The 27,865-nt window shown below is 45.3% G+C and overlaps 5 protein-coding genes across 11 annotated transcripts; 3 read left to right on the top strand and 2 right to left on the bottom strand.

The window, feature by feature from the left end:
* Positions 1–20: 20 nt before the first annotated feature.
* On the bottom strand, positions 21–8,649 carry LOC143216152 (RCC1 domain-containing protein 1). 7 transcript variants are annotated; one of them, XM_076438983.1, is made up of 7 exons: positions 8,108–8,647; positions 7,705–8,021; positions 7,450–7,646; positions 7,192–7,321; positions 7,004–7,130; positions 6,754–6,928; positions 21–6,690 (listed from the first exon to the last, which is right to left on the bottom strand). In XM_076438983.1, exons 2-7 carry the CDS (start codon positions 7,968–7,970, stop codon positions 6,518–6,520), a joined length of 1,068 nt encoding a protein of 355 aa, XP_076295098.1. In that variant the 5' UTR covers positions 7,971–8,021; positions 8,108–8,647; the 3' UTR covers positions 21–6,517. The 7 variants fall into 7 exon arrangements, with proteins under 7 accessions (XP_076295098.1, XP_076295099.1, XP_076295100.1 ...); XM_076438984.1 differs by having other exon boundaries at positions 21–6,687; positions 8,108–8,646; XM_076438985.1 differs by having other exon boundaries at positions 21–6,928; positions 7,450–7,887; positions 7,973–8,021; positions 8,108–8,649.
* LOC143216179 (uncharacterized) lies at positions 3,731–6,316 on the top strand. Its single transcript, XM_076439020.1, has 5 exons — positions 3,731–4,769; positions 5,367–5,565; positions 5,632–5,766; positions 5,852–6,042; positions 6,126–6,316. The coding sequence occupies exons 1-5, from the start codon at positions 4,646–4,648 to the stop codon at positions 6,287–6,289; spliced, it is 813 nt and encodes a 270-aa protein (XP_076295135.1). The 5' UTR covers positions 3,731–4,645; the 3' UTR covers positions 6,290–6,316.
* LOC143216157 (ADP-ribosylation factor-like protein 3) lies at positions 7,997–10,647 on the top strand. The gene is made up of 5 exons (XM_076438993.1): positions 7,997–8,303; positions 8,821–8,949; positions 10,015–10,146; positions 10,208–10,444; positions 10,509–10,647. The coding sequence occupies exons 1-5, from the start codon at positions 8,301–8,303 to the stop codon at positions 10,548–10,550; spliced, it is 543 nt and encodes a 180-aa protein (XP_076295108.1). The 5' UTR covers positions 7,997–8,300; the 3' UTR covers positions 10,551–10,647.
* On the bottom strand, positions 10,608–17,325 carry LOC143216149 (uncharacterized). Its single transcript, XM_076438976.1, has 6 exons — positions 17,147–17,325; positions 13,020–13,240; positions 12,216–12,949; positions 11,942–12,143; positions 11,652–11,870; positions 10,608–11,256 (listed from the first exon to the last, which is right to left on the bottom strand). Exons 2-6 carry the CDS (start codon positions 13,206–13,208, stop codon positions 11,176–11,178), a joined length of 1,425 nt encoding a protein of 474 aa, XP_076295091.1. The 5' UTR covers positions 13,209–13,240; positions 17,147–17,325; the 3' UTR covers positions 10,608–11,175.
* Positions 17,018–27,520, top strand: LOC143216160 (uncharacterized). The gene is made up of 5 exons (XM_076438996.1): positions 17,018–21,268; positions 23,253–23,575; positions 25,173–25,653; positions 26,101–26,328; positions 27,134–27,520. Exons 1-5 carry the CDS (start codon positions 20,548–20,550, stop codon positions 27,469–27,471), a joined length of 2,091 nt encoding a protein of 696 aa, XP_076295111.1. The 5' UTR covers positions 17,018–20,547; the 3' UTR covers positions 27,472–27,520.
* Positions 27,521–27,865: the final 345 nt, after the last annotated feature.

Here is a 27,865-nt window from a genome sequence, read left to right as displayed (position 1 = left end):
AGATCTTCGATTTTCGAACGTGTTGTCGATCGTCCACGACGGTCGCTGACACAGAGACGAAGGGGAAAGCGCGCGCTCCATGACGTTCTCTCACCGTATTTTGTAAATCGCGAACATTCCGTGCGATCGGGCCGGGATCGCGTAAAGGAAAATTTGATTCAGTCCCTTTTTGAAACCGAGACCGGCCCGAGATCGGAGCGCGCGGTTTCTCTCGAGAGTGAACGACTCGTCTCCGAGGAAGTGTACAACTGGCATTATACCCGACGTGCGGTCTGGCTCGAGCGTGTCGTTCTCTTCGTTCCCGAGAAGCTTCTCCTGGAGATTCGTTGGATCGGGGGAGTTCGAGGGTAAAAGGCCATTTAAACGCGGAGCAAAAAGATCACATCGAAGAGGATCGAAGCTGTGGGAAAAGGGAACGACTCGACCCGGGCCGAGGACCGGTAGCAGGCTGATAGAAAAACTATGCGACTGATACAGACCAGTATTCGTTGGCGAAAATTGTAAAGTTAAAATTCGCGTATCCTAGCCTTAACGAGAAAGATCAAATTAGGTTATAACGGCGAACGTGTCGAAATTCTCTCGATTGGCTGTAAGCAAATGTGTTATCGTGGAAGAGCGAGTGTTTTTTAATCTTCGCACGGTGATGTGTCTAGTGAGAGTAATGTTATTAGGTATCTTAAGCGTGCGTAATCTATAAAGAAGACAAAACCGGAACGAAATGCCAGTTGTAGAGAGATGTTCTTTTTTACTTTCTTATTCTTCTTATATTCTTCTTTCTGGGAAATTGGAAAGGAACACGCCCCGAGCGGGACCCGCTCTCTCGTTGATCGATCGCCACCACGGAGAGAGCATACACATACAGACACACACACGCATACACACACACGAAAAAGCAGAAAAACCGTTTCGGCGATCTTTGCGATCTTGCGATCTTACGATCCTTGCGAGCGATAAGGAGCGAACGTCTCGTTCGCGGACGTAGGAAAGGGAAACAATGTCGAGACTGTTCGTCGGCGCCCCGACGTACCACGTTGCTTTCCCGTCGCGATACATCGTCGGCACCCGAGACGATCGGAACGTCTTTTCTCGGTTTCCGTTCGTTTTCTCCATTTTTTCGTGTTTCTCTTCCTTTTCTTTTTTGTCTGACAACCGATCGAGAACCACGGCGAGAGAAATAGAGGGAGAGAGAACGAGCGAGGAGAGAAAACGGAAACAGAGAAAAGCGACACGGCGATTCCGAATGGGCGAAAGGAACATTGTCATGTGTATACGCGATCACAAACCTTTTTCGAGAAACGACAGCTTTACCGATAGTTAAACCAATAGTTTTTTCGCAACACGGGCACACGTAACGAATACCTACATACCTACACACACACACACACACACACGCGCAGAGAGAAACACGTAAAATACACACTTGGAACAGAGAGACACACACACATACCTACACACACGCATATACATGTAAAGCGATCCATGCGACAACAAGAAACAAACAAAAAAAAATTGTTGTATGAATATAACGTTTGCAGTTAGGTGGGACCAAAAACGACTTTATATCTCTATGTGCATATCCAAGCAACGTGTAATTTAATTAATGAATTAATTAATTATCCATTATTAATGACTAGGTAAAGAAAAAGATCCATTGATAGCGATCGAGGACGATGACGAATCATTAACCAATAATTAGATTATTAAGTTTGTTTATTGATGCATTATTCTATGATATAATTATTATTATTATTATTAACTTTATTGCCTTTATTATTATTTTATTACATTGATTAATGCCGATGATAATATTATTATTATTATTATTATTATTTAAACAACGTTTTAAGACATGATTATTTAGAGATCGTGTAGGAACAGTACGTATCATTAATTATTAATTATTTTTAATTATTATTATTATTATGAGATATTTTGTTGTATTATTTTCAATAAAATCGATTGAAAATATTTAATTTCCTCGGTTTTGTTTTTTGATTTGCGCTTCGCCGGATTCTCTAGGTTGCTGAATATGCGGTTTCTTCTTTCATTTCGCGATTTCGATTGCTTTCTTTATGGGAAGAGGGTCCCTGTCAATCGAGAGACCGGATGGAACCCGGAAGGAGAGAGAAGCGGAAAAGAATCACTCGAAATCGCGGCACTCTCCTCAATCCCACCGTCTCTTCATCTACTTCTTCCACTTCTTCTTCTTCTTCTACAACTATAATTTTCTTGTTCCAGTTTTCATTGGTTCATTGATTTTTCATATGTTTCAGTTTGGTTTTTCATTGGCTACGTCTGTATACGATTTTCTCTCCTTGATACCCCTCCGAGAGCACCCTCCTCTTACGCTCCTTTCTCTTCTCTCTCTCTGTGTCTCTCCTTACTCCCTCTCTTATTCTCACGTATTTCCGGAACGATTTTCGAGACTCGGGAAGAACGGGGGAAGACGAAACGAACGAACGAACACGAACGGACTAACGGACGAACTTACGAACGAACGAACGAGTCAAACGGACGAGAGATAGAGAGAAGTTCACGCGACCGAAAGAACCAGAGAAGGGAAACAAAAGAAAGAAGGAAAGGCACCGGAAAGTAACGCTGAAAGCGAAGAGGTCCAAGGGAAACAAAAAGATTTAGAAAACAAAGGAAGGTAAAAAAGTAAACAAATTGATCGATATAGTAACACGAGAAAAATGATCGCGCGGAGCCACGATCGTCGAACCGTAGAGGGGAAACAAAAACCAGAGAAGATTTTTAGATTACCGAGGAAGCAAAGGAGGAACGCGTGGAAGCGAGCACACAGAAAACAATGAACAAAACATGAAAACAGAAACGATCAAACAGCAACAGCAGCAGCAAACAACAATAAGCAATCAGCGAAGGAAACAGTTCAAGGGAAACGAAAAAAAAAAAAACGAAATGAAACACACGAGAACAAAAAATAAAGATACAGTCGACAGACAGAGAGATACAAGAACAAACAAATAAAACAAAAAATAAACAATGGATGAAAAGAAAATAGTTGTAAAAGCCACAAACACATACGCGTACACACATACACACACAAATGTACTAAGTAAGTTCATACTGCGTATTGCCTTTCTGACTTCGGTGTGAAAATATATAAATAAACAAAAAAAAAATGTCAGTCGCGCCGGGACTCGGGGATTTTTCAGCGACTCGTGTAATATTATAGATGTTTTAATAGAATCCCGACATTGAGGCGGGCGGCGCGCGATCATGCTAGCTCGCGTTTCCCGTTTCCCCTCATCGGTCTCCGGTTTTCCCGAAAAATAGCAAAACAGAAAAGAAAAGAAAGAGAACGACGGAAAGGAGAAAGAGCGGAAACGCTGCGAAGACCTCGAGGACCACTCGGGTCCGTGTCATCCGCGTTAAATTCTGTCGGACTTTGTCGGATTCTTCCCTATCGAGCTCGAGGCTCGGGCTTCCTTCTCACCGATCTTTTTCTCAAGATCGACCGTGGACCGCGCGATGTCGAGCGCCGATACAAATCAAACGAAATCGAATCCGAGAATCCGCAAATCGGGCAAGAGAAAAAGGGAAACGGGTGTCGCGGCGAGAAAACGCGGCCACGCCGAAACGAAACGATCATTTTTTCACTGTTCTCCGCACGAAAGATAACGTTGTCCCTCGACCCTCGAGAATAAGAGGAGTACGCGAAAATCCCCGCGTCCCCGCCGGTTGTGTCTGTTTCATGTTTTTCAATATTTGTAATTTATCGATAAAATTATTAAAACGGTATCGATACATAACAGTCTAAAGTGTGCGCTACTCTACATAATATTATTATATATAAAGTATAAAAGTATACATTATATATATATATTATATATATATACATATATATTATATATGAGAAGTATAATATATATATTATACACACATTGGGATTGGTGAGAATATACGGTTTTTTCGCTTTGGAGTGTTATTTTCTGAAAATATTGAACAAAATATGGAAAAAAAAAATTAAAAAATAAAACCAATGAATAAAAACAAAAAAAAAACAAACAAACATGAACGAGCCGTTCTTTCGTCTTCTGTGATTCTTTCATTGCTACCGCGCGCCGACTCCTCGGTTCTTCTCGAACAGACGCCGCTCGCTCGATTTCCCCGCGACGACATTTCTTCTTCTTCGACGCGTTTCCGGAAAAGATGCCGGACTCGAAGAGCATAGGGGACGAGAGCAGATCGGAAGAACGCGGGAGCGAGGTTGAGTATTCGATCGTGGAATCGTGTCGATCGAACTTTCCGGAAGAACTCGCGGGCATCCGATCCTTGTCGCGTCCAAGTCCCAGGCGCGCGCGTGGAAACTTCGCTCCGATCCCGAAACTCAAAGCAGACCCGAAATTGTAGAGAGCAGGGAATCCAGTCGATCAGCCAGAAGTTTCCGGTGGGTCGGCCAACAAGTTCTTGTACACTCTTCCCGCGAAGTTGGAGAGCCTGCGCGGCACACCGATCGAGATCGCAATCGCAATCGCGGACGAGCCACAACCCCCGGAGCTGATCGAGTTAGAATTTTCTTCGGTCGAGTCTCGCCACTCGAATCCACAACCCGTAGAACTCTCTCTCCTCTTTCTGTAGATTGCTGGGAAATGTTCTCGGGATCGACGACTACAAGACCAACATGGCGGCCTTCTGGTTCCTCGACACCTTGGCTCTTCAGGTTCTCAAACGCAAGACGATCCTCGACGAAAATTACTTGATCGTTCTGGTCAGCTGGCTTGCTGGAGAGATGATGCTCATTCGAGGTAACCTGTCACCATTTCTAACACGTTCACTTACAAAATGTCACACAACATTTCTCCTCAAATGGACGCTGCAGTAGACTCCTCAATTTAAGGGGTTGTTCTCGTTTCCAGGATTGCAAGGGTGCGGGATGCGCCTTCTTATTTCTCGATAATGAAAATATGGGGTTTTTCAGTAGTCAGAAGCGCTAGATAAAAGATCAATCTAGGCCGCAGTCGCTCTCAAAAGTCTTACTTTTGCGTTTACGAGGCGTAATTTGCATTATTCGGAAGTATAAAGCTATTTTTATAAAGCTACGACAGTTACATTCTGCCGAATAATACAAACTACGCGTCGTAAACGTAAAAGTAGGACATTTGAGGGCGACTGCGGCCTAGATTGATCTTCCATCTAGATTCTAGCGCGTTTGACTACTGAAAAACCTCATGTCTGCGCATCCCGCACCGTGCAAATCCTGGAAAGGAAAACTTAACATCGTTTCTTATTGGATTGTAAGATTCGGCAATGTTCGGAACACTGCAGGACTTCCACCATCATCCACTCCAATATAGTCAACGTGTTAATCTCGCCCAATATCTTGAACTCGTGTCGAATCGCAGAGAAGAAGCTTCCCCGCGAGGAATTTTTCAGGCTGATGAAGGAGCTGTTTCACCAGGCAGCGAATAAGATATCCGAAATGAATCGATGTCCTTACTGGGACGAAATAGTGTGGGAAAACCCAGAGGAACCCGACGTGGACGAGAGAAAGGACGACCAAGAGGCAACTTTGGAAGACTTCGAGCAAACTTCGTCGAAAAAGTAGTCTATCCACTTCCGTCTCGCGATTCGGTGCGAGTATCTCGATCGATTCGCTGCGCTTTTGTAATTCAGGACATCGGGGAGCACAGTAGACAAGAAAGAGTCATTTTCGCCTAACGGAGAAGATGAGTTTGAACCGTTCAGCAGCAGCGTAGACCCACTAGTCGTCTTGGACACCTTGATGGAGTCTACCTACGACATGTAAACTTGTTTCCTGAATTATCTCGTCGTTTCTTATGAACGAATATTGTGTATGAAGGTAATGAAAATATTTTTCGTCGGACAGGTACGCTAACGAGCTGAGGTACGAATTGGTCTACGCGGTTTTTGCAGAGCAGATAGAGGTGCAGAATTATACGCTGCCATTCTCGATCAGAAAACCGCGGCCAGCGAAATTGTCGGACCCTGAGATTTCGCCTTTCAGCGTGATACTCCGCAGGACATTCGTGACTCACGACCTATACGGATTAACGTCAGGTACTGTAAATCTACGATTAATTCTTGTATAAATATTTTACGGTTTTGGATGAAAAAAAATGTTTTATTATACAATGCTTCAGGCAAGGGGAAGAAGAAGAAGAAGATTATACCCGAAGCGCCCAGCACTCCCGCGAATTCGCTCCACGACGATGAGGCCCTTGTGGAGAAACGACGGTTCATCTTGCCGCTGGTAGAAGCGAACGAGACGATAGCTTTGTTCGATCAGGCTGAAAAGGATGCTTAATATTAAAAAGCGGAGCATGTTGCGAAACTGCTACTTTATTTCTGTGTCAAACCCGTCAGATTAAAACGTACAACGTACAAAAAAAAAAAAGAGAAGCTGTGAAGATTTGGGAAGAATTAAAATTTCAGTGCCCTGTTAATTTATATATTTTATTTGTAATAAACAACAAAGACTGTTCATAAGCGAGAGTGTGAGTAGAAAAGGTGTGGGGAATTATGAATTAAGGGATCACCGTGTCGACAGTACGGTGCCCCATTCTCTGCAGCTGAAGTCATCGATGCTTTCAATGATTTTAGGGATTTGCAATTTGATAAATTTCGTGGAACCAGAAAGGTCCTTCCGGGATTGGCCTAGCTGTCCGTACTTGTTGCATCCGCAGCCCCAAAATGTGCCATCGTCTGCTAAGAAAATCAAATTCTTCAATGTGGCTCTACCCCTTAGCGTTTCCCATAAAAGACACGTACCCGTTAGACACACGGTGAACGTGTTCCCGCATTCGACTTTCTTCACGAACGTGTCTACAACTTCGTTTCGATCGTCTGTGAAATCTACCAGAGTTGGTACTGCGACTACTTTGCTGTCCAGAGAGGGAAAACCTAATTCTCCGTTCGTGTTCCACCCCCACGTGTACAAGTCGCCCTACGATTTAAAATATATCTTTGAGAGAAACGTTCTTTCTCATCGATCGCATTCTTTTTTATCTAGTGTATTAACTTGGTTGGTGATCACAGCGCTATGCCAACCCATCGCCGATATTTGAACCACTTTCAGACCGGCCAGAGCCTCGATCAGTTTAGGGTTGTCGCAGTCCTCGAGATCGTTGTGTCCCAGCTGCCCGCGCCTGTTTCAAACAAATCTTTCTGCCATAATTCTGCGTCGATTCGAAGCATTTTAATACGTACGTTCCCATCCCCATCGAGTACACGTCGCCGTTCTCTGCTAAAAGGATCGTGTGATCAAAGCCACAAGCTACGTCTACGAATTTCACCCTCTTCGGCATCTCGACCAACGTGGGGACATTGAAAACGCGACCTGAAGCGATTTATACTGATTTTATATCTATTAATTTACTTTTAATATATTAGATCAGTTAGGTACTTTTAGATATAAGGAATTTCAGGGTTCATTGTTGTTTAATCTGTTGTATTTGGGACAAGTACCTAAGTTAGTAAGGACTACAGTGCATCCTCCTTGCAGGACTTTAACAGGATACTCTTTATCAGAATCGTTGTTGCTTGGAATATAGTTTGTCACCTTCTTCCAAGCGCCGTCAGCCTCGTAGATCTTGTATCTCCACAAGTCATTGTTCTCGGACAAGATTATTATATTGTCTTTACCAATTGCAGCTGATTTGCAACTACAAAGGAAAATGGAATTATCCTCTGCTCTCCCGGGAACATCCAGGATCATTGTACCTGTCCGACGGAGTCTCCGGTATCCGTATCAATTGAATACCGGTGTTTCCTTGTTGATCTTTCTTGCAAATATGCAATTCCCTCCCCTTCCACAAAAGAAAGTAGCCCCATCCTATTTGAAAGTCTGTGATTCCAGAGAAAGCGACTTCGGTGAATGAATCCACTGTATATACAATGTCTCCGCTATCAGAGAACAATGTATTTGCATTAAATCCAGCATAATAAAACATGTTCCCACCACTGAAATCAATTGCTTCTATGGACATACAATTTACTATGCGCTATCTAGACATAAGACCTCGCAGAGCTCGTACAGACTAGAAAATGAGAGTCGAAGACTCGGTTCTTGGCTGTCGTAGTTTCAATGCACATATCGCCTATGTTGTAAGGTAAGAGACTATACCTGGATCATCGTTTCCAAGCAGATACTATGAAACCCTATTATTGGTCAAAACGTGCAGGTGTACAGCTCTCTGGTTTCCTTAGTTACCGGAGCAACAACACCATAAACCCTGTGGACGATAACCCAGTAGTGGACGTGTCGTGGTCAACTGTTGACACGATTTGTTTCCTGATTAATAAATAACAAACGAAACATGGTAACAATTATCAGAGATCATTGATCATTCTAACGTGCACAAAACGATCGATCATGCACCCCTTCCTCACTGCGTTCTATCTTTCTTTCGAGACACGACACATGTACGACATAACCTATCGTTAAATGCACTGTCAAGATTCGATGCAATCTACTTTGTCGGGATGCACTTGGATGCACTGCTTAAGTAGAAAATGTACGGTCGAAGTATCCGTTGCTGTTATTGCTGAACATCGATTGCAAATATTCGTGATTCAACAAAATATTCTGTAAATGTTGTTAGAGCAATGCGTCGTTTCGTATACAGCAGACGGAGCTGCGATTTCTGTCTGCTACGTCGAGCAGCGCGAAATTTGAATCGTGTTCTTCCCTTCCGCTGCAATTTTGATTCATAGAATCTCTTCTTTCTTTTTTTTAATAAATGTGGATAGATCTTTTGGATAATTATACTAGGGTATTTTGTAGTATGGGAAGGCAGTGTGTCTTTGCAATTATTGGTTAACCAACGACGATTACAGGGACTGTTGGCGATCTTGAGGAAATTGCGCTCGAATCCGGACAAGGAGCTGCGTTTGCTTCTTCTGGGTCTAGACAATGCTGGAAAAACGACTATACTCAAGTCTTTGGCCAGCGAAGACATCACACAGGTATCGAGAGACGCGTCTTAATCTATTTTACACCTACTGATTTAATAAATTAGTGGTAAACTTATCGAAACGTTACCTCCTCTCGAGTAACGCGTTATAACTATTTGGAGCCTTGGGAAAAGTAGAATTTCGGGGCCCCTAACCCCAACTAAATAACTTTATGAGAAAAACGTAGAATTTCGATCTTGGATCATGGTTTGTGTTCGGGGCCCCGTTTTGCTTGGGGCCCCGGGCATTTGCCCAAGTTGCCCATACGGTAACGCGCCACTGCTTCTCTCGGATTTTGATGCAATTGAAATATTTTTGTCAAGGTCGGGATTCTAAACAACTTTTTCCTATACATGCAGGGTGGAAATTATAAAGTTAGAGACGAATATCTCCAAAAATATTGATAATACGCAAAAATGTTTGAGATGAAAGTTGTTCAGTACCGAGAGGGACATCATGTGGTGGGACTTTATAATTTTTCCCGGTGGACACTCCAAGGTGAGGTGAAGGTCAACTTTTTTTAAAATAGAAAGACCTATTTTTTATACCATAGATCGATAGAGTATCAAATTCTGAGTATAATACTGTTGACCTTCATATGTTCTAAACCTATAAATAGTTGACGAGATATTATCCAAAAAAGAATGAAAATTGTTTCGATAATATCTCGTAAACTATTACATTTGGGACATATGGAGGTCAATACATTTTTACTCAGAATTCGACAGTCTATCGATTCACGATAAAGAAAGTAGGTCTTTCCATTTTAAAAAATCAAGGTGACCTTCTCCTCACCTTGAAGTGTCCATCGGGAAAAATAAAAATACCACCACATGATATCCCCCTCGGTACTGAACAACTTTCATCTGAAACATTTTTTCGTATAATCAATATTTTTGGAGATATTCGCCTGTAACGCTTTATAATTTCCACCCTGTATAATAGGCGGTCTCTTGTAGTTTTTATAATGCAAATTAAGAAAATTTGCAATAAGCAAATTAATGCGAATAATGCAAATTACCAAATTAGTCGCTTATATAAAATATACTTATCTTTACCTCGCATTGTCTTTTAAAGGTAACGCCGACCCAGGGCTTCAACATCAAAAGCGTGCAGAGCGAGGGCTTCAAATTAAACGTGTGGGACATCGGCGGTGCTCGAAAGATTCGACCCTACTGGCGGAACTATTTCGAAAACACCGACGTTCTGGTAAATGGAATTCTGCAGACTCCAGAGAACGGTGATCATTAACAATACTTTTTTCGCGAAGATCTACGTGGTGGACAGCGCGGACGTGAAGCGACTGGAAGAAACTGGTCAGGAATTATCGGAATTACTGCTGGAAGAAAAATTGCGAGGAGTTCCATTGCTAGTGTACGCTAACAAGCAGGATCTAGGACAAGCGGTAACCGCGGCTGAAATCGCGGAAGGTCTCGGTTTGCACAACATCAAGGACCGAGACTGGCAAATTCAATCCTGTATCGCCACCGAGGGGAAAGGTGTCAAAGTACGTAAACAATCTCTGTTAAATATTGACTGTATAATTGATGGTAATCGTTCGAATCCTACAGGAAGGACTCGAGTGGGCGTGCAAGAACATCAAGAGGAAGTAACCGACAGAAGACGGAGATGAAAGTGTGAAAAAGAGGACACGGAAGCTGCACGATAGATCCTGTACAACCATCATACGTTTTATTTGGCTTTTTCTCTAATATTTACAGGAGCTGTTTGCTGACAGATTGGCCGTCGACGGATTCGATGGAGAACGCGCGAGCATGATCGCGCGCTGACCGTCCGACCTCTGTGATCCTGAGAACGCGTGTGGCTTCTCTTCTCGCGCGTTCCTCCGATCGCATAAAATAATTTTTCTAGATTCCTTTAGAGTAAATAAATATATATATATATATTATATATACTTGTATGTATAACGAGCCGGGACGAAGAGAAATAAAAAAGGTTCTCAGACATTGAACGCCTAAATCGGTTCGCCGCGCCCACGACTCCGCTGTTTATGTACACGCGAGGATGCAAAGGGCGCGCAAGCCTTCGCTTCGCCGATTTTCGTCGCGAATCGACCCGACAACAGAAACGACTCGGTAACACGTTGTCACGACACATTCCTGCCGCGGACGATAAACATCTTCGAAACGATTCGACGTCGCGTCGCTCGCGAGCTCTCTCTCTCTCTCTCTCCTCTGTCTCTCTTTGTCTTTCACAGGCGCACTCTCGTCGAGATCATCAAAGTTCACTGTGAACGCTCTCCGTGGTAACTCGGATCTCCTCCTCGTGGAAGTCTGTACAGTTGGCCGGGTACTTTTGCTGAAACATTTCCGAACGGTTCACGATCTTCTCTGTACAATATAAATAAAACGATTACGTGGACAACGAGCTCGTGGAATATATCGCTCTCTTGCATCGACAATGCTGACAATGCGACACCAATTAGCACGACAGAGGTGTGCAGCTGCTAGTCTCGCTTATGTTCAGTTCAAGTTTCAGAACCGCGTAGCAAATCGTTCACGACGCGTACAGTCAAACACGGTTGTTACTTGTAGTCGCAATGTCAGAGTGAACAGAATTAATTTACAAGGATTTCGATGAAGCTTTCGCAAGACTGGTAGTACCGAAAGACTAGCAACACGAGCATCGAGATAGTCGTCTCTTGCGAGCTTTTTTCATTGAGCTTTTTGTCCACGCCCGGTAGTTTTACTCACGACGCATTTGTCGTGTTCTGAGATGGCCCCGTAGAGAGTCCAGAAACTGGTTCCCAGCTTGTTGCTGACAGCCCAGGCCGCCGGATAGCTTGTCGCCTTCAATAAACCGCTTCGCAGAGGCGACTGTTGCTTGTCCTGCTCGTTCTTCTCGTTTATGGTGCAGAGAATCTGGCTGGCGCATTGCGGCCTTTTGATCGCCCATTTGTACGCCCGATAAGCCTGGAAAACAACATCCAATATCACCTGGATTCGAACATCTGCTTCTACGTGTGTCGCGTTCGACGAGTTACCTTCAACATCGGATCGACGATGTCGTTGTTGATCACTTCGCTGAGTCTGTTGCTGATCTCCCTGGCGTTCACTCGGGACATGATGAATCCCTTCTCAGAGGCCAGGGTTATCAGTTCCTGGACGTACGCGACCGCCGGTCGGATGTACTGCGAGCTGTCGATCTTCATGCCCAGGTGCCTCTTCGCGATCGCGTTCACCAACCTGTCCAATTCCATCAAATCAGAGATCAACAAGCTCTATATTTCGATCCCGTCACAAAACAGCGATCCTCACCTCGATAGGCTCTCCACCGGTCTGATCGCATCGAACATGGCCGACTTCGGGAATCCCTGCGACTTCAGGAAGCTGTTCCCGACAAACTGCGCTGTGTTCAGGTACCGTTGCTGAATCTGCGGGTCGGACACGTGAGAGATCCACTCACCGACGTAGTTCGTCATCGCTCGGATCCACCGTCGACGCAGAGCCGGATTCTCGAAGCTGTCCAGCATATTCTCATACTGGATACGTCCCTGTGCGTCCGTCATCTGACCCACGAAGTTCGCCAGACCGCTGTTCTTCCACAGAGTCTGGCCGAGTTCCGAATTACTGAAATGGTCCCACATCACGTGCAGATTCTCCAGGATGGGTGGCATGTACCAGGAATGTCCGGAGTGATCGTGCGACTTCTTGGGCTGGCCATCGACCTCGTTCTCGCCGCCTAAGTTCTGTATCAGCATGGGCAGGACTCCCATCAGGAAGTCCGAATTCCCCGAGTTCTGACCAAACAGCGTGCTCCCCAGGTTGAGCAGACCCTCGAAGTCTATGCTAGGTTCTTGCTTGTTATCAACGTCTCTGCTGACCCTTTTGCTACCTTTGTCCGGACTCATCATGCCCACTAAAACCGAGCCAATCACCGAGTAGTCGAACCCCTGCCGGTTGTTCTCGTTGCTCGCAAACAGGGTGCCGATGCCGGAGATGATCTGCCCGATGCCGTCCAGGTTCGTCTTGCTGCCTAGAATGTCGTTTCCCTGTTTCGTACGATTAGTATCGTCGATTAGACTCTAAACGGATGACGCAGCGATAGGTGTCTCGTTTTACCTGTTTCCCGGCGTCCGGCTGCACGAACGCGTTCGCCAGGCCCTGCAGCCCGTTCATCCCATCCTTGTTCGAGAAGAAGGACTTCGCTGCCTCCAGGAACACCGCCGAAGCATCTTCCTCTTCTTGCTTCTCGCAGCTCGCCGCGGCGACCAACAGCGTCACCAGGATGCACGTCCTCGGCAACAACATCTTTGCGGTGATTCTACGCTCCTGTACCGTGCCTGAATAAATCAACGAATCTCTGTCATCTATCTCTATCGATCGATCGGGTACACGCGATCACGGAATTCGCTGCCCACGGTCCTTAGCTTAGGTGGCGAGGAGTCGTTGACCTTCAACCGGATCCTCACTCTGGTCGAGTTATTTTAGGAAGGCGCGGCTTCTTCGAGGCCGTGAGCGACACACCGGAAACGTTTCGGCTCGTGGTCACTCGGCTATACCGTTGCTACCTCTCTCTTTCTCTCTCGCTCTACCGACACGCGACAAAACACAATTGCCGACAATACGTCGCCGCTATGCGAATATCTCCTTGCCGACGATCGACGAACCGTTCCCATAGCAGGAAATATCGCACCACTAACCGAGTATCTTCTTGATCCAACTTTTCTAGGCCATCCAACTTCTCAGTCTACGATGGCCGCGCTACTATCGTTTTTGCTGTTCTTATTTCATAAGTGTTCAACCCCTTCCGGTATTACCGACGAAGATTTCAAACAAAATCATGGAGAAACGTGTCCCTGTTATTGGAATTGTCCAATAGCTTTAAAAATGATCCACGACCATCGAAGTAGATCAGTCATCATTAGACTGCGGATTTTTATGCATTCCTGAAGAAATCGGCTGGGGGAAATATAAAACAGTGACAGATTAGAGAAATCTAAGAATATTGTGTTATGTTTTGAATGTAAACAATCGATTAAGGGATGACGGGAATTTTTATTTAACTCCTGCTGCCCACAATCTTTGCAACATAAAGATCCGCAGTCTATTCATCATGCAATCGTCAACGACGTCCGTTTTCCGAAGGTTAAGGTCAATTTCCGGATTCAGGGTTGCAAGAAAAGCTCAGGGTGAACATCCTGGCGGCCTTGCGCTATCGGCAAGCGTATCGGTGCTCGGACACGTGGTGAATGGGAAGAAACGGCGAACAATCGGAGCGCGGTGTATCCTAACGCGCAATTCCAGTACCGTAAACCGCATGAAATTGACATTCTCGAGGAGGAACGACGATTCGGGCTAACGGTACCGGCAGTTACTCATCGTTCCTCCGACGCGAGGCGCCGAACTCGCGTCAATAATCGCCGGGCCGGACCGAATCGGGCCCCGAGCGAGAATTCCATTCCGGTCGAAACCGAAACCAAGCCTCTCCTCCGAGAGAAGGGCCCCAACTGGCCCACTTTCATATTAGCACGATAATGTTATACAAATCCGGATGATGGAATGATTAGTCCTAGTAAAAGTACACGTCATTCCAAAACCCGTTTGCGAATGTCACCGACGCGAATTCGCATCATTCTTCGAGCTCAACAGTGAATATTCTCATTTCAAAGGATTCTGAAATTTTTACGCGTAGTACGTTAACCCCTTGTTGTATTTTAACGATTTTACTCCATCTTAAAATCATTTTATTCTGTCGGAAAATTGATTTTGCTCCATCTTAAAATCGTTTTATTCTGTCGGAAAATTGATTCTTGATTTTCCTTCATCTTCAAATCATTTTATTCTGTCGGAAAATTAATTTTACTCCATCTTAAAATCATTTTATTCTGTCGGAAAATTGATTTTGCTCCATCTTAAAATCGTTTTATTCTGTCGGAAAATTGATTCTTGATTTTCCTTCATCTTCAAATCATTTTATTCTGTCGGAAAATTAATTTTACTCCATCTTAAAATCATTTTATTCTGTCGGAAAATTGATTTTGCTCCATCTTAAAATCGTTTTATTCTGTCGGAACATTGATTCTTGATTTTCCTTCATCTTCAAATCATTTTATTCTGTCGGAAAATTAATTTTACTCCATCTTAAAATCATTTTATTCTGTCGGAAAATTGATTTTGCTCCATCTTAAAATCGTTTTATTCTGTCGGAAAATTGATTCTTGATTTTCCTTCATCTTCAAATCATTTTATTCTGTTGGAAAATTGATTTTGCTACATCTATGAATGATTTCATTTTGTCGGAAAATTGATTCTACTCCATCTTAAAATCATTTCATTCTGTCCGAGTCACACTCGTGATGACTAAGAAATATGAATGTTAGGCCATTCTTTTTAGACGAAATAAATTTGGAGTCGTTTGTAATCAATATGTCAGCATTGAGATAAATGCAGCCATACAAAAAATATACATTTTCTTTTCCCCCTCCACGCCATTTTTCGGGATAAAGACGTTTTAATCACGGTAACGGTAAAGAAAATGTTACGGCAAGATGTTAAGAGGAAGGTAACTGGAAAAATTTATATCTTTACAATTGTCAGGAAGCCACGGCTAATATTCCGCATACGTGATGAGTGATTCGCGTGCTGCATTTGTGCGAAAGCCCGTTGAAATCGAAGTCGGACAGCGAAGGGGTCCTCTCGCGAGCAGCGCAGCTCGGCGTGGCCCTGTTTCGGGCCGGATTCGATCCTCGAATCGGCCGCCAGCGAAATCCGCTGGTCGACCTAAAAACGCAACGAAATCGACCCTGGAACGAGGTCGACCCGGTTTCGCACGGTGCAGCGCGCTCGCGCCGGGCGCGTTTATTTATCAATTTCGCGCGTAAACACCGGAGAGTGCAAGATGCATCGACGAGAGGGAAAGCGCGGTCAGAACGTCCGGGTCGTCTCTGGTCTCCAAGGTCGGTCGGACCCGATCGATTTCCCGGTCGTCCAATTTTTCCGCTTTCCATCTAACGGATTTTTAGATAACGGAGTCCGGTATTATTAATGGTTTTGCTCAACAACGCGTACCGTTCCCGGACGGATGACGCGGCGCTAGAAGCAGAAGCAGACTTATTAGTCCGTCCCGAGATATTCACGGGTCTCCAGGTAACCGGCATCTCGCCGCGTAATTAGAAGAGCTCGTTAGACACGGTCAGCGTCACTTCGTACGCCGGCTGAGCGCAATTTTCCGTCCTTAACAGTTCCTTATTTTCGAGGAATGACTGTGTTCCTCTGCGTTCGTCCGCAAATTTCGGAATCGCGGCTTTCGGTGAAAGATAGCTCGAAAGCGTACTCATCGACCGAAATACTTCGCGTTCCACAATTACACCTATCGACGTTACGGTTTTCGTTATCGCCATAATTAGCGGGTAACCCGTTGCGAAGATAACACAATGTTGTTTGCGACGGAGTATAATTGTTGCGGCACAATTTTTGCAATGCGCGTCGATGCTACTAAAAGAAGTTGTTCCGATATCTGGAGGAGCTGGCGGGATCTGGCGAACGCGATTTTCCGAGACTCGCGGTAGCTCCATCGACTATTCGACTCGATAGACAAGTAGCAGGTTGCGGCTGTTCGGTATGCAGATAACGGGGAGCTTTGGCCGGCTCCCAAAGTGCCTCGGGAATCGGTAATCGAGCTGAAGATGACGTCAACCCTAATCAACCTACCCAATGGAACACATTTTTGTTATAGAAGAATCCATAAACTATTTAATTCACGGTATCTTTGAGGAGTGAACAGGTCCCGATTAGCTCCTCCTGGATTCAGCAAGGTCGAAACGGTAGTCGCAATCAACTAGAGCGTGCTCGATAGTACAATATTCTGGTGGATGGGATCATTGAAGCCTGACACACCGGTACTCGAACGCGCGTCACACGGTTTGCGCACATACGGGCGAGAACCGTTCGCGTAAAATCGACGGGAATCAGGTTCACCGATCCATCAAGAATGTTTGCCGACGCTTTCCGCGATGGAACCCGGCGAGGCTGTATACACTCGTTCCACATTCGCGAACATCCACGGACTTTCGTCTTGCTTCGAGAGACGGACGTTCGAGGGAGACAAGAGTTTCCAGGAAAAGACTCTGAACGAGAGAGTCTTGGCGATAACTTGGGGGACCGGTTGACCCGAAAACGTTCGGACATATCCGGGAAAAGATCGCGATTCGCTCGACGATGACCGTTTCCGGTTTACGTGGACTTACTTCGAGAGCCTGGCGATGATCGGTAATCGAGTATCGAGGCGAGAATCGGAGAACTCGCGAGCTGCCGAGGAGGAGTCCCGTTGGTCTCGAAATCCCGTGAGCACCTGACGCGACGAACGTTGTGGCGTGACTGCCGTCGAAGGTAGCCCGACGAACGGTACTTACCTACCTAAGCAGGTAGGCAGGTAGAGGCACAAGCCGAGCGCGAACGCGCTTATTGCAGCACACCGTGCACCGTTTCAAGCTCCTACGAACCCGAGCCGAGCCGAACCGAGCCGATCGAATCGAATCGGAGCCGCGCATTCGAATATTTTTGAGAGAAGCTGCGCGATCATACTCTCGTGTTCCCATTGAATGAGGCAACACCTGGACTCACTGGGAATTTCGCGCCGTTCGAATACCGTACACTCGATTTCAGAAGAATTCAGACGGGCGACGTTCCTCGTCTACGCTCTCCATCTACCGCTGCGATGACGCAATCCGTCCAAAAATTCTCTAGAATTCTCCTCAAATACCTTCAAGCGTATAAATAAATTTTATGCCCGTCCGAGACACCTGGTTGTACCGTTGCGCAATTAAAAAAGCAGCTTTGGCTTCACCAGTCTATGGAGTCTGCTTCTAATTTATACTTTTCAACTCGAAGGAGTTGACGAGACTTTGGCAACCTTAATTGTACGGAATACTTAACAAATCATCTACCAGAAATTAAGCTAAGGATTTTTTAATAGATCTTTCAACAAGTCCTTCAATTTTTATGTTTCCTTTCGGTATGAAAATCCTATTAGTTACGACAGATAAAGTGTCAACAAAGCTCCGCAGTACGATAATTCCATAGAGCAATCAAAGTCCACCCATGTCCCGATACGCATTCTTATCTTGTTACCTCCGCAAGAAACCTTGCACCTAGCCTGGCTACAAATTCCATAAGCTCACTCGATATGCTTGTCGATACCGAACACTGTCCTCGTACCGCACAGGCTACAAAGAGCTGCAACGAAAACGAAACGCACCGAGCGTGCCGAATCTCGAAAGCTGGCGAATCGTAAGGGATCGGAGTGGCGGACCAAAAAAGGGCGACTCTCTCTTTATCGCGACGGCAGGACCGTGCCCCCTAAAAACCGGCTTGTGACTCGCGTTGGATCCCGGCACTTTCGGTGGCTCTCACCATGGCAGGCCGGCTGCTTGCCAGCGCAAGTCATCGACCCCGAGAAGAGAATTGGGGAACGACGCTTCGCCGTCCCGTTTGAATCCGAAACGCCAAGGTCGCGTCGCGGCAGTACTATGCGCGAGCCATCTAACCCGGAGGACCGTTCAACCGGTTCGAAACTGTGTGGCCGGTTGCCAGGATTCGATCCCCGTTGGCCGCTTTGACCGTGTTTCGTTTTGTTCCAGTGCAATCGTTACCTTTTCAAGGGCGATCTTCGTCAATGTGGTGTTCCGTTCATTCAGTTCCATTTCGGACAATTTCGGACTCCATCAAGAGAGACGTCGTTTCTTGGAGTCATCCCCTCATTCTATCCAACGTATTTCCATATCTTGCGTTTCTATATCTTACTATTTCACACCAGTATTACTATATCTTGCGTTGCATTTAAAACAGACTATAAAAAGTAGAAAATAAAAAAATATGTGAGAAAAAACTTTTTAAAAACCACGCTTATATTAAAATGCACTAAAAAGGAGAAAATAATTTTTTTTAGACATTATAAATAAAAGACACTATAAATAAAAGGGTGGAGCGCCCACGAAGATTATGTCAATATAGTTTAGCGCTCCACGCTTTTATTTGTAGTCACTAATGTCTGAAAAAATTATTTTCTCCTTTTTAGTGCATTTTAATTTTAACCGACTTCGAAAAAGGACGAGGTTACTCAATTCGATCTGTATGTGCCTTTTTTTTGCATTTTTCTATGTATGTTCACCGATTACGCCGAGATGGATGGACCCATCGGAACGAAACCTCCTGCATTTTGTAGGGTATGTCTCCCGATTGGTCCCTTGAAAACAAGTTTTGCATTTTTTCATTGTTTGCGGTTTTTATTGCAAATAACCAATAAGACAATAAGTGTTCTACAAATTCCGCTCGTTCCACTAAAAAGTTTGAAATAAAAAAATTTTATAAAAAAAGTTAAACCGACTCCGAAAAAACGTAGTAAAAAGTACGAAATAATTTCCATTTAATTTATGCGAATTGACACGAACTTAAAAACAATACAATCGTTTCGGAGGCGGCGCAAAATTGAAAATTTTCGACACTTTGAAATTACGTGAATCCATGAATTTCACATATTAATGTATCTTCTCTTCCTTCTATGAAATCATAATCAGCCTCCGAAAAGATTGTATTGTATTTCAGTTCGTGTGTATTCACATAAAAAGTAAACGGAAATTATTTCATACTTTTTAATGCATTTTTTTAGTGCGTTTTTTCGAAGTCGGTTAAATGTTTTTTTTTCAACTTGGCGAGATTATAGAAGAAAGAAAACCACTTCTAAATGACTACCAGATCTTGGAATCGTAATTTCCATTTGCCACGAAGATCCACAATCTGTTTATTATGAAGTGTTCGAGTATCCGCGGCGCCATTCAATTTCTCGTCTATCGGATACGTTTGACCCCGCGGACCGTCAAGGAACAGGTGTGCGCCTCGTTTTTCGAGAAAAATGGCCGCAACAAGCACCGCGTCCGGCGTTCGGCTGGAACACCGTTACGAGATCGGACTTCTTATCGCGATTCGCGTTTTGCTCGATGAACTTTGATGCTTGACGCGTTGGAAGGCCGGAATTCTACTTGCGGCGCGGCGCGTCCCGCACAGGGAGGGATGTCGCGCGGCATTTCCTGCGCTCTTATCATTCGGTTCTCGTCAATAGTTGACGACCCCGAAGGACACGCGACAGCTTTCTTTTTCTCTGTACTCCGGCGCAACCCTTTATCTCGGCCGGGCGAGTCTATCATATTTTCATGCGTATGAAAACGGGTGCCATCGGCCGCGCCGCGGCTTCTACGTAGAACTGAATAAATGATCAAAGAGAACGCGGCCGGCACGAAAGTGGGCGTCAGCGTTTCGTGACTCCGGCAGTCGTGCGATAAATCGCGGCGGTCCGAGTCGAAACTGTCCTGTCGAGGAATATCTCTGAAAAATGCCTCGACGAAAGAATAGAGAGACGGAGCCGGGGTTCGTGGTGCCGGAGAAGGTGCTGCGGCTGTTAGGCATCTGGCCCTTGAACGCCGACGACATTCTGGGGTCGTCTTTGGGCCGATGGTGCTTCGCCCTGCTGACCCAAGTAAGCTGAAGTCGCTTTCTTGGTTCAAAGATCTTCCAGAGATTGTTTTCTCAGGTCAGCGCTATCTGCAGCCTGAGCACGGAGGTGTACCGCCACTGTCTCGACATAGACGACACGATGGACGCGTTCCTGATGGATCTCTCCGCTATGATCAGCCTGTCCAAGATGTTCATCCTCAGGTTCAACTGGAAGCACACCTACGCCCTGGTCAATTCGATCGTGGAGGACTGGTCGAACGTCCAGGACTTAGGACATCGTAAGATCATGGCCAAGTATCAAGAAAAAGGCCGACTCGTGTCCATGTTGCTGTTGTACATGGGCTATGCTTCGGGGCTCTCGTTCATCGTCAAGACTCTGCCTTTTCACCTATTACCATTCCAGGTTCGGTCATTTGTTCCAGCTCAGTCTTCCAAATATTCGTTCAATTGTTCTCTCGCTCAGGTGTTCCAACTTCCGTCGAACTACACGAGCGGCGTGGACCCGACCCTGAAGACCAAGTACTTCCTATCGACGTACTGCGCGTTCGGACCCCTGCCTTGGTCTCTTAGATCCTTCGTGCTCGCGGTCCAAGGTGCGACTGTGTTCGTCAACGTAGTCGGTCACTGCGGCAACGACGTCTTCTTCTTCAGCTTGACCATGCACCTGTGCGGCCAGTTCGAGGTGCTGAAGACCAAGATGTCCGAAATAGAGGTCGAGAAGTCGGACTACAGAAAGAAGATCGGCTCGCTGGTGCGGCGGCACTGTCGCCTCGTGCTATTGGCCGACGATCTCGAGCAAAGCTTCAACGTGGTCATTCTGGCCCAGCTGCTGTTGAGCATACTGCTACTCTGCATCCAAGGTAAATCGACTCGCATTTCTAACAAAACGAGCGACTTCCTCTCCGCGAGTCAGACAGCTAGCTCTCTGGCGCCTGATGATTTCAACGATAGCATCGAGATATTCTGTCGATTTGCGACGATGTATCGCGTGCACGTTCCTGCAAATCGTTTTTCCTCGCGACTAATCGCGCTAGCCCCCAATCACCGATTCTGTTCATTCCTCTTTCCACGTACCTCGGAACAGGCTCTGTAAATATTAACCGAGTTTACCGTTCGCTTAACTGCATCCAACAACCACGTTCCTTATGCGATAATACGCTTCCGTCACAAAATTCGTCAGTCACTTTGTTTACAGCCGTCCTTGGAATGATTACTTAATGGAAATGGACTTCGACCGCAGCAACGAGCCCGATAACGTTTTAATTACTGCATTTTCTAATGACCATTGTTTCGCAACTCGAGTACGGTAATGCCTTGATAACTGTCCCATTTTGCCCCGATAACTTGTCTTTAAGACGTCTAATTTCAGACGTTCAAACGACGCCCAGTTACGGACGTTTTTAAGACGTCTTGAAGACGCCCAGTTTAAACGTCCTGGTTTCTGTCTGAAGAAAAATTAATTAAACATCCCTGTATTCCTTGTCCGATCGTTGAACCACCCAATTCTGACAGTATCTTCTGTTGTTAATCTCTCTGTCAACGTTTCTCACTCTGAGACCGAATTTACATCTCTGACTTCGCCCGACCCACGCAGGCCATTCACTCACAGTGAATATAAAAGGTAGACGAGGATTAAAACATTGCTCCTCGTTGAATAGAACGAAAGTAGAGCATACACTGTTCCACTTTGGACGATCACCGTTGAGTCATCTACAGGGGACGTAAAGAGGCAAAAATGAAACTCTGACGAAAATAATGTCCAAAATACAATCATCGGCAAGAAAATGGTCCAAAATGAAACAGCCTAAATCCAGCTCAATTTTCCAACCCTGTGGAAGGCGTGAACATCCAGGACCCTGCAATTCCTGGACCCTCTTACCCGTCACAGATTCGTGTCGCTGCAAAGTTCCCAAAAACTGTGGATGGTGGCAATCTGAATGGTCGGGCTTCTTTCCCCGTTCCCGTCCTGCTAGTTTACACACCTTCTCTGGACAGTACACATCATTAAACCGCGAGTTTGCGATTGCCACCGACGCGAATCCGCATCATTCTTCGAGCTCTACTCAACAGTAAATATTTTCGTTTAAAAGAATTCGGAAATTTCTGAAATTCTTGGACCCTCTCACCAGTCACAGATTCGTGTCGCTGCAGGCTCCAAAAAAAAAACTGTGGATGATGGAACATTAGTCCTAGTAAAAGTGCACGTCATTAAAAAAACCACTTTGCGATTGCCACCGACGCGAATCCGCACAATTCTTAGAGCTCTGCTCAACAGTAAATATTTTCGTTTAAAAGAATTCGGAAATTTCTGAAATTCCTGGACCCTCTCACCAGTTCCAGATTTGTGTTGCTGCAAGCTCCCAAAAACTGTGGATGATGGAACATTAGTCCTAGTAAAAGTGCACGTCATTAAAATACCACTTTGCGATTGCCACCGACGCGAATCCGCACAATTCTTCGAGCTCTGCTCAACAGTAAATATTTTCGTTTCAAAGAATTCGGAAATTTTTTGAAATTCCTGGACCCTCTCACCAGTCACAGATTCGCGACGCTGCAATCTCCCAAAAACCGTGGAGGCCTTAGTACGCTCGCGAAAGGCGTGGAGATGGTAACCCGTCACGGATTCGTGTCGCCACTAGCCCCCGAAATCTCTGGACCCTCTCACCAGTCGCAGATTCGTGTCACTTCGAGCTCCAAAAAACCGTGACACCCTAGTCCGCTCGCAAAAGGCGTGGAGGTGGTAACCCGTCTAGGATTTGTGACGCCGCAAGCCCCCGACTCCGAAAAAGCCATTGTAGCACGGTTATTTGTTGTTGTGCTCACCGCAGCTTTTTCGAACTCCAGGGTTCATGATGCTGGTGTTCTTGAAAACGAACGACAGAGCCGGCGCGCTGAAATGTCTGCTGATCGCGGTCACGTTGCTACTCCAGCTGTACGCCTACACCTACGCCGGCGACGCCCTCGAGTCGCAATCAGCCGAGGTCTCGTTCGCAGTCTACGACTCGACGTGGTACCGTTCCCGAGGGCACCAAGCCAGGGACCTGGCGTTGATCATCCACCGCGGGAACTCGCCGTACTGTGTTACGGCCGGTAAATTCATGCCGATGAACCTGCTCACATTCAAGGAGATCCTGAAAGCCTCGGCCTCTTACATGTCCGTCCTAAGAGTGATGATGGACGCGTGATTCGCTCATTCTACTAGATTCTGACGGTAACACGCGGCGATCTTGAAGGCACACGAGACTCTTACACCGGGAACGGTATCTCCATCTTTCCCTATACTCGTACACCGGGGATCTCGAAACGAGAAGACTGCGTCACATCGATCACACACACAAACACACAATTTCTTCTTTCCCCCTTTTTCCTTCTCTCTTTCTTCTTTCTCTGTGTCTCTTGTCGAATATATCATGTGTATACCATGTTTTTACGATGCAATAAAGACAATATTACTATAATCCGACGAGATGGACGTCCACGTCCCTCGAAACCGAAAGTCCGACTGAAGACCCGCGCTAGAGGGTTGAAATTGTTTTCCGATACCGGCGGATGAATAAAGGAAAACACTTCGCAAGCGGTTCGCTTCGCGAGAGAGCAATCATTCGCAATTTAGACTCTGTTCGGCTCCGTTTCCATCGGAGGATCACTTCCGTTCGAGGAACGTTCGCGGGGTTCTCGATAAAAATTGAATACCCCTCGCAATCGTCCTTCTTACCGACTCGAGTACCAGCGGAAAGACCTGCGGAAGAAATGCTAGATACTCACACTTTGCTCCTCCTTCTCTCTCTCTCTCTCTCTCTTTCTCTTTCTGTCGCTCCTAGAGAGCGTAGACTTGTTGGCGCAGTTGACACAGAACGCTCGACAGCCGGTTAGACGATTACGGGTGAATAAATCATCAATCGAAATACATGGGGCGCTGACGCTCATGCTCGCACACAGGACGAAGATGCGTCGATTACCGAAGAACACGATTCTCCCGTCACCGTCCCTTCGTGCGAGCCTCGATCATGACCGACAAGGACTTCACCTACGCGATGAGGCCGTTGAAAATCCTCTCGTGGCCCGTCGGCACCTGGCCTCTGCAGAAATACAACTTTTCCTCCGGACTACGCTGCTTCGTCTCCGTTCTACTTCTGGTATGAAAGTGTCTCGAAGTGTCCACGGTTCATTGTCTCCTCAAGATATCAGCACGATCTCCACATAAAAATAAACATTTAACAGAAGGAAATCTCTTCTATGGTATCAATTTAAGATGCACAGCGGAGGATACGTTCGAGCAGGTGCCTGCACATTCAATGTGCCTTTGAACTCGCTATCATCTTAAGAATGTACAACAGGCCTGTATAAAATAGTGAATTTAAAATTGGAATTCTTTATTAATGTACAGTACAGGATCATCTTTGACGTTCGATATCACTGGACTGCGGATTTCTATGCAAAATAAAAATGGCCCGGGCCAAATCAGAAACTTCTTTCGTCCTTTTGATAAGTTGGCACTGACACATTGAAGCTCTTCACATCTTTCAATCCATCGCCTGCTTTAAATTACACTAATTTTTTACTAATTTGCACGAATAAAGAAACCGATTGTTACAATTATTGTGTTGCGAGCAGTGTCTCCGTTATCTTGTCTGAGCTCAGTACACATTATGCTGTAAAAAGACGAGAAGCTCAAGGATCTATTAAATTAATAGTATAAAGTGGAGTTCATCTTTGTATGTACTTGCAGTAGAGTGTTCAGGTCTGAAGAGCCGGTTTTTGCAGCTATTGATGCTGCTGATCGTGCACGTGGAGATTTATCTGGACAGCAGCGACGCCGAGAAGAACCTGGATTCCGTTGTGCTTATCGCCTGCGGCTTCCTGGCGGTGTGGAAAGTAGTATCGTTCCGCATCCGCTCGGAAGGACTCGTTGCGAACTTCCTGTCTGCCGAGAAGGATTACGCCGAGCTAGAAGAGCAGGAGAAGCGGCTGATCGTGCGACAGCACGCGTACATGGGTCGAGTCGCTTGCGGCAGCGTCATCTTCTTTTCGTATTTCGGCTCGACGTTGTTCACCACAGCACCGATGCTGGCTCGAGAAGACGAGGACGCTGTGCAGATCTTGAACGTCACTCAGGAGGACTCGTTCGACTACCCCATGCCTTCGGAGTGCACTCTGGATCTGTTAAACCTGTCGGCCAGCTTGTATCCGGTGATTTACATCGGCGAGTACGTCCTGCTGTTGGTGACCAGTACTGGGAACCTCGGTAAATCACTGTTTTTTTTAAATAAAAACAAACATTTTTTTGGTATCGTATGAGCCCCATTTTACCATTCAATTTTGTCCTGCAGACATTTCACGTATCTTTAGAAACAACAAAGATATTCAAGGTGGTCAAGTTTAGCTGGGACACCCTGTATAAAGAAAAAACTTTTTAAAAACCACGCTTATATTAAAATGCATTGAAAAGCAGAAAATAATTTTTTTAGACATTAGTGACTATAAATAAAAGCTTGGAGCGCCCACCAAGATTACGTCAATATGGTTTAGCGCTCCACGCTTTTATTTATAGTCACTAATGTCTAAAAAAATTAGTTTCTCCTACATATTTAGTGCATGTTAATATAAGCGTGGTTTTTAAAAAGTTTTTCTTATATTTCGAATTGGGTGGAGGATTGCTTAGCAGGATTGCTGAGTCGAGTGTATTTGCCAGGTAGCGACTCCTTGTTCTTCGGTATCATTTTTCACCTCTGCGGTCAAGTGGAAGTGCTGAAGCTGGACTTCAGCAAGTTCGTCGAGCTGGGTGAGAAGAAAGCCCGCTTCGATATCCTGGTAGCCAGGCACCAGCAGTTGTTGAAGCTCTGCGATCATCTGAACGACACCATCAGCTCCATCATGGTCTTGCAGTTGTTCTCCAGCTGCCTCCTGATCTGCACAACAGGTAGCGATTGTCATCAGGTTACAGATAGAGGGATCTCGATGGTCGGGACGGGAAGACATCGAGACGAGTTGGGTCGGGTTCTCGAAAATTGGGTCTAGCTGGCTAAGAATGACTTAAAATTTTATGGGATTATCTTTCAACCTAAAACCATCGTTTTTCATAGAATATCAATAAAAATTGTGGCCGGGGCCGCTTGACCATTCTTAGCCCGCTATTCTCGATCTCAAGTGATTCTCGATTATGTCGAGAGTCCCGAAAATGATTGAGATTCTCGAAGGTTTCGGGATTCTCGATATATAAAAAAAGATTCAATGAATAAATTTTATAATGTGGTTCTCGGAAACGCCTCAAATATCGGAAATCTAATACCACGATTGGTTTTAAAGCGAGACTGTAACAGTAATCGAGTACTGAAAACTTTGAAATTTTCGAGAATCCCGTTAATCTCAAGAATCTCGATAATTTCATGAATCCTGAAACCTTCGAGTATCTCGAACATTTTCAGGAGTCTCGACATAATCGAAAATTTCAAAATTTTCGAGAACTTGTTTCAATCTTGAAAAAAATCCTCGTCTCGACGCGACTCGACATTCTCCGGTTCTCGCACACCTCTGACAGATGCTAAATTGCACGAAGCAGAAGTTGAATGACAATGTTCCCATAATTAACCCTTTGAGGAATTATAAAAATGAAATTGAATGTGGGTACCCGGGTACTCGGTTAGTGAAATAAGGGCTATCATCGGTCTGATTAACACTTTGAGCCTCGAAGCTGTAACTACGTATATCGGGCGTATCGTTTCCAGGATTCCAGTTCATACGGTCTTTGAGCACCAACAATGTCGTGATGACGGTTAAAACGCTGATAGTAGTGAGCACCTTGTTGGCGCAGCTGTTCGCCTACAGTTATATCGGCGAGTACCTGAAGAACCAGTTCGAGGACGTCGGGTACTGGGCCTACTGCAGCAGTTGGTACAACCTCCCGCGAAAATTATCCTTTGACCTGGTCTTCGTCGTGATGAGGAGCGAGTACCCCGTCCAACTCAAGGCTGGTAACTTCTTCGTCGTCAACATGGAGACGTATATGAGCATCGTCAAGACCTCGATGTCCTATCTGTCGGTTCTTCGTGTGATGGTAACGTAAGCGTGATCTTGCAACGAAACGTTTTCCTGCGCAAGTCGAAGAAACCGCATGAGTAAACGTTTGCATTGCTATCCAATGATATCACGCTCTCTGTTCTAGGAATTTATCATATTAAAAAGTTATGTTTTCTGCGGTGTTGTTTTTGTTCCAGCGTTCCCATAATATTTTAGATCTAACGATCATTTCGCTTAGCACGTTGACTGTTGTCCAGGGTGCATAAGAAGTAATACACCTCTGGATATTGGTGGACATTTGTAAAAGAAACTTGCCGCAAAATTGTTTACACCAAAGAAAATTGTTGTTAAAGTTTGTTTTTACATGAACACCTTTTACTCATCGAGAGTAGAACAAGTTTGAAAGGAACCATAGGGTAAAGTGCCCAAATATGAACCAC

Source organism: Lasioglossum baleicum, chromosome 15, assembly GCF_051020765.1.
Source record: "Lasioglossum baleicum chromosome 15, iyLasBale1, whole genome shotgun sequence".
In the NCBI taxonomy this organism is placed as follows: domain Eukaryota; kingdom Metazoa; phylum Arthropoda; class Insecta; order Hymenoptera; family Halictidae; genus Lasioglossum; species Lasioglossum baleicum.
The sequence above is the reverse complement of the archived record's forward strand: the minus strand, read 5'-3'. Positions and strand labels throughout refer to the sequence as shown.

Excerpts from the sequence above, each read along its gene's own strand:
- LOC143216179 (XM_076439020.1), top strand. The coding sequence starts at position 4,646 with ATGGCGGCCTTCTGGTTCCTCGACACCTTGGCTCTTCAGGTTCTCAAA. Across the intron at positions 4,770-5,366 it reads AGAGATGATGCTCATTCGAG|AGAAGAAGCTTCCCCGCGAG; the intron begins GTAACCTGTCAC and ends GTCGAATCGCAG. Across the intron at positions 5,767-5,851 it reads ATGGAGTCTACCTACGACAT|GTACGCTAACGAGCTGAGGT; the intron begins GTAAACTTGTTT and ends TTCGTCGGACAG.
- LOC143216152 (XM_076438981.1), bottom strand. The coding sequence starts at position 7,970 with ATGTCCATAGAAGCAATTGATTTCAGTGGTGGGAACATGTTTTATTAT. Across the intron at positions 7,131-7,191 it reads TACTCGATGGGGATGGGAAC|GCGCGGGCAGCTGGGACACA; the intron begins GTACGTATTAAA and ends TGTTTGAAACAG. Across the intron at positions 6,929-7,003 it reads GCGCTGTGATCACCAACCAA|GGCGACTTGTACACGTGGGG; the intron begins GTTAATACACTA and ends TTTAAATCGTAG.
- LOC143216157 (XM_076438993.1), top strand. Across the intron at positions 8,950-10,014 it reads CCAGCGAAGACATCACACAG|GTAACGCCGACCCAGGGCTT; the intron begins GTATCGAGAGAC and ends TGTCTTTTAAAG. Across the intron at positions 10,445-10,508 it reads CCGAGGGGAAAGGTGTCAAA|GAAGGACTCGAGTGGGCGTG; the intron begins GTACGTAAACAA and ends CGAATCCTACAG.
- LOC143216149 (XM_076438976.1), bottom strand. The coding sequence starts at position 13,208 with ATGTTGTTGCCGAGGACGTGCATCCTGGTGACGCTGTTGGTCGCCGCG. Across the intron at positions 12,950-13,019 it reads AGCCGGACGCCGGGAAACAG|GGAAACGACATTCTAGGCAG; the intron begins GTAAAACGAGAC and ends CGTACGAAACAG. Across the intron at positions 12,144-12,215 it reads CCGGTGGAGAGCCTATCGAG|GTTGGTGAACGCGATCGCGA; the intron begins GTGAGGATCGCT and ends GGAATTGGACAG.
- LOC143216160 (XM_076438996.1), top strand. The coding sequence starts at position 20,548 with ATGGACGCGTTCCTGATGGATCTCTCCGCTATGATCAGCCTGTCCAAG. Across the intron at positions 25,654-26,100 it reads GACCAGTACTGGGAACCTCG|GTAGCGACTCCTTGTTCTTC; the intron begins GTAAATCACTGT and ends TGTATTTGCCAG. Across the intron at positions 26,329-27,133 it reads CCTCCTGATCTGCACAACAG|GATTCCAGTTCATACGGTCT; the intron begins GTAGCGATTGTC and ends TATCGTTTCCAG.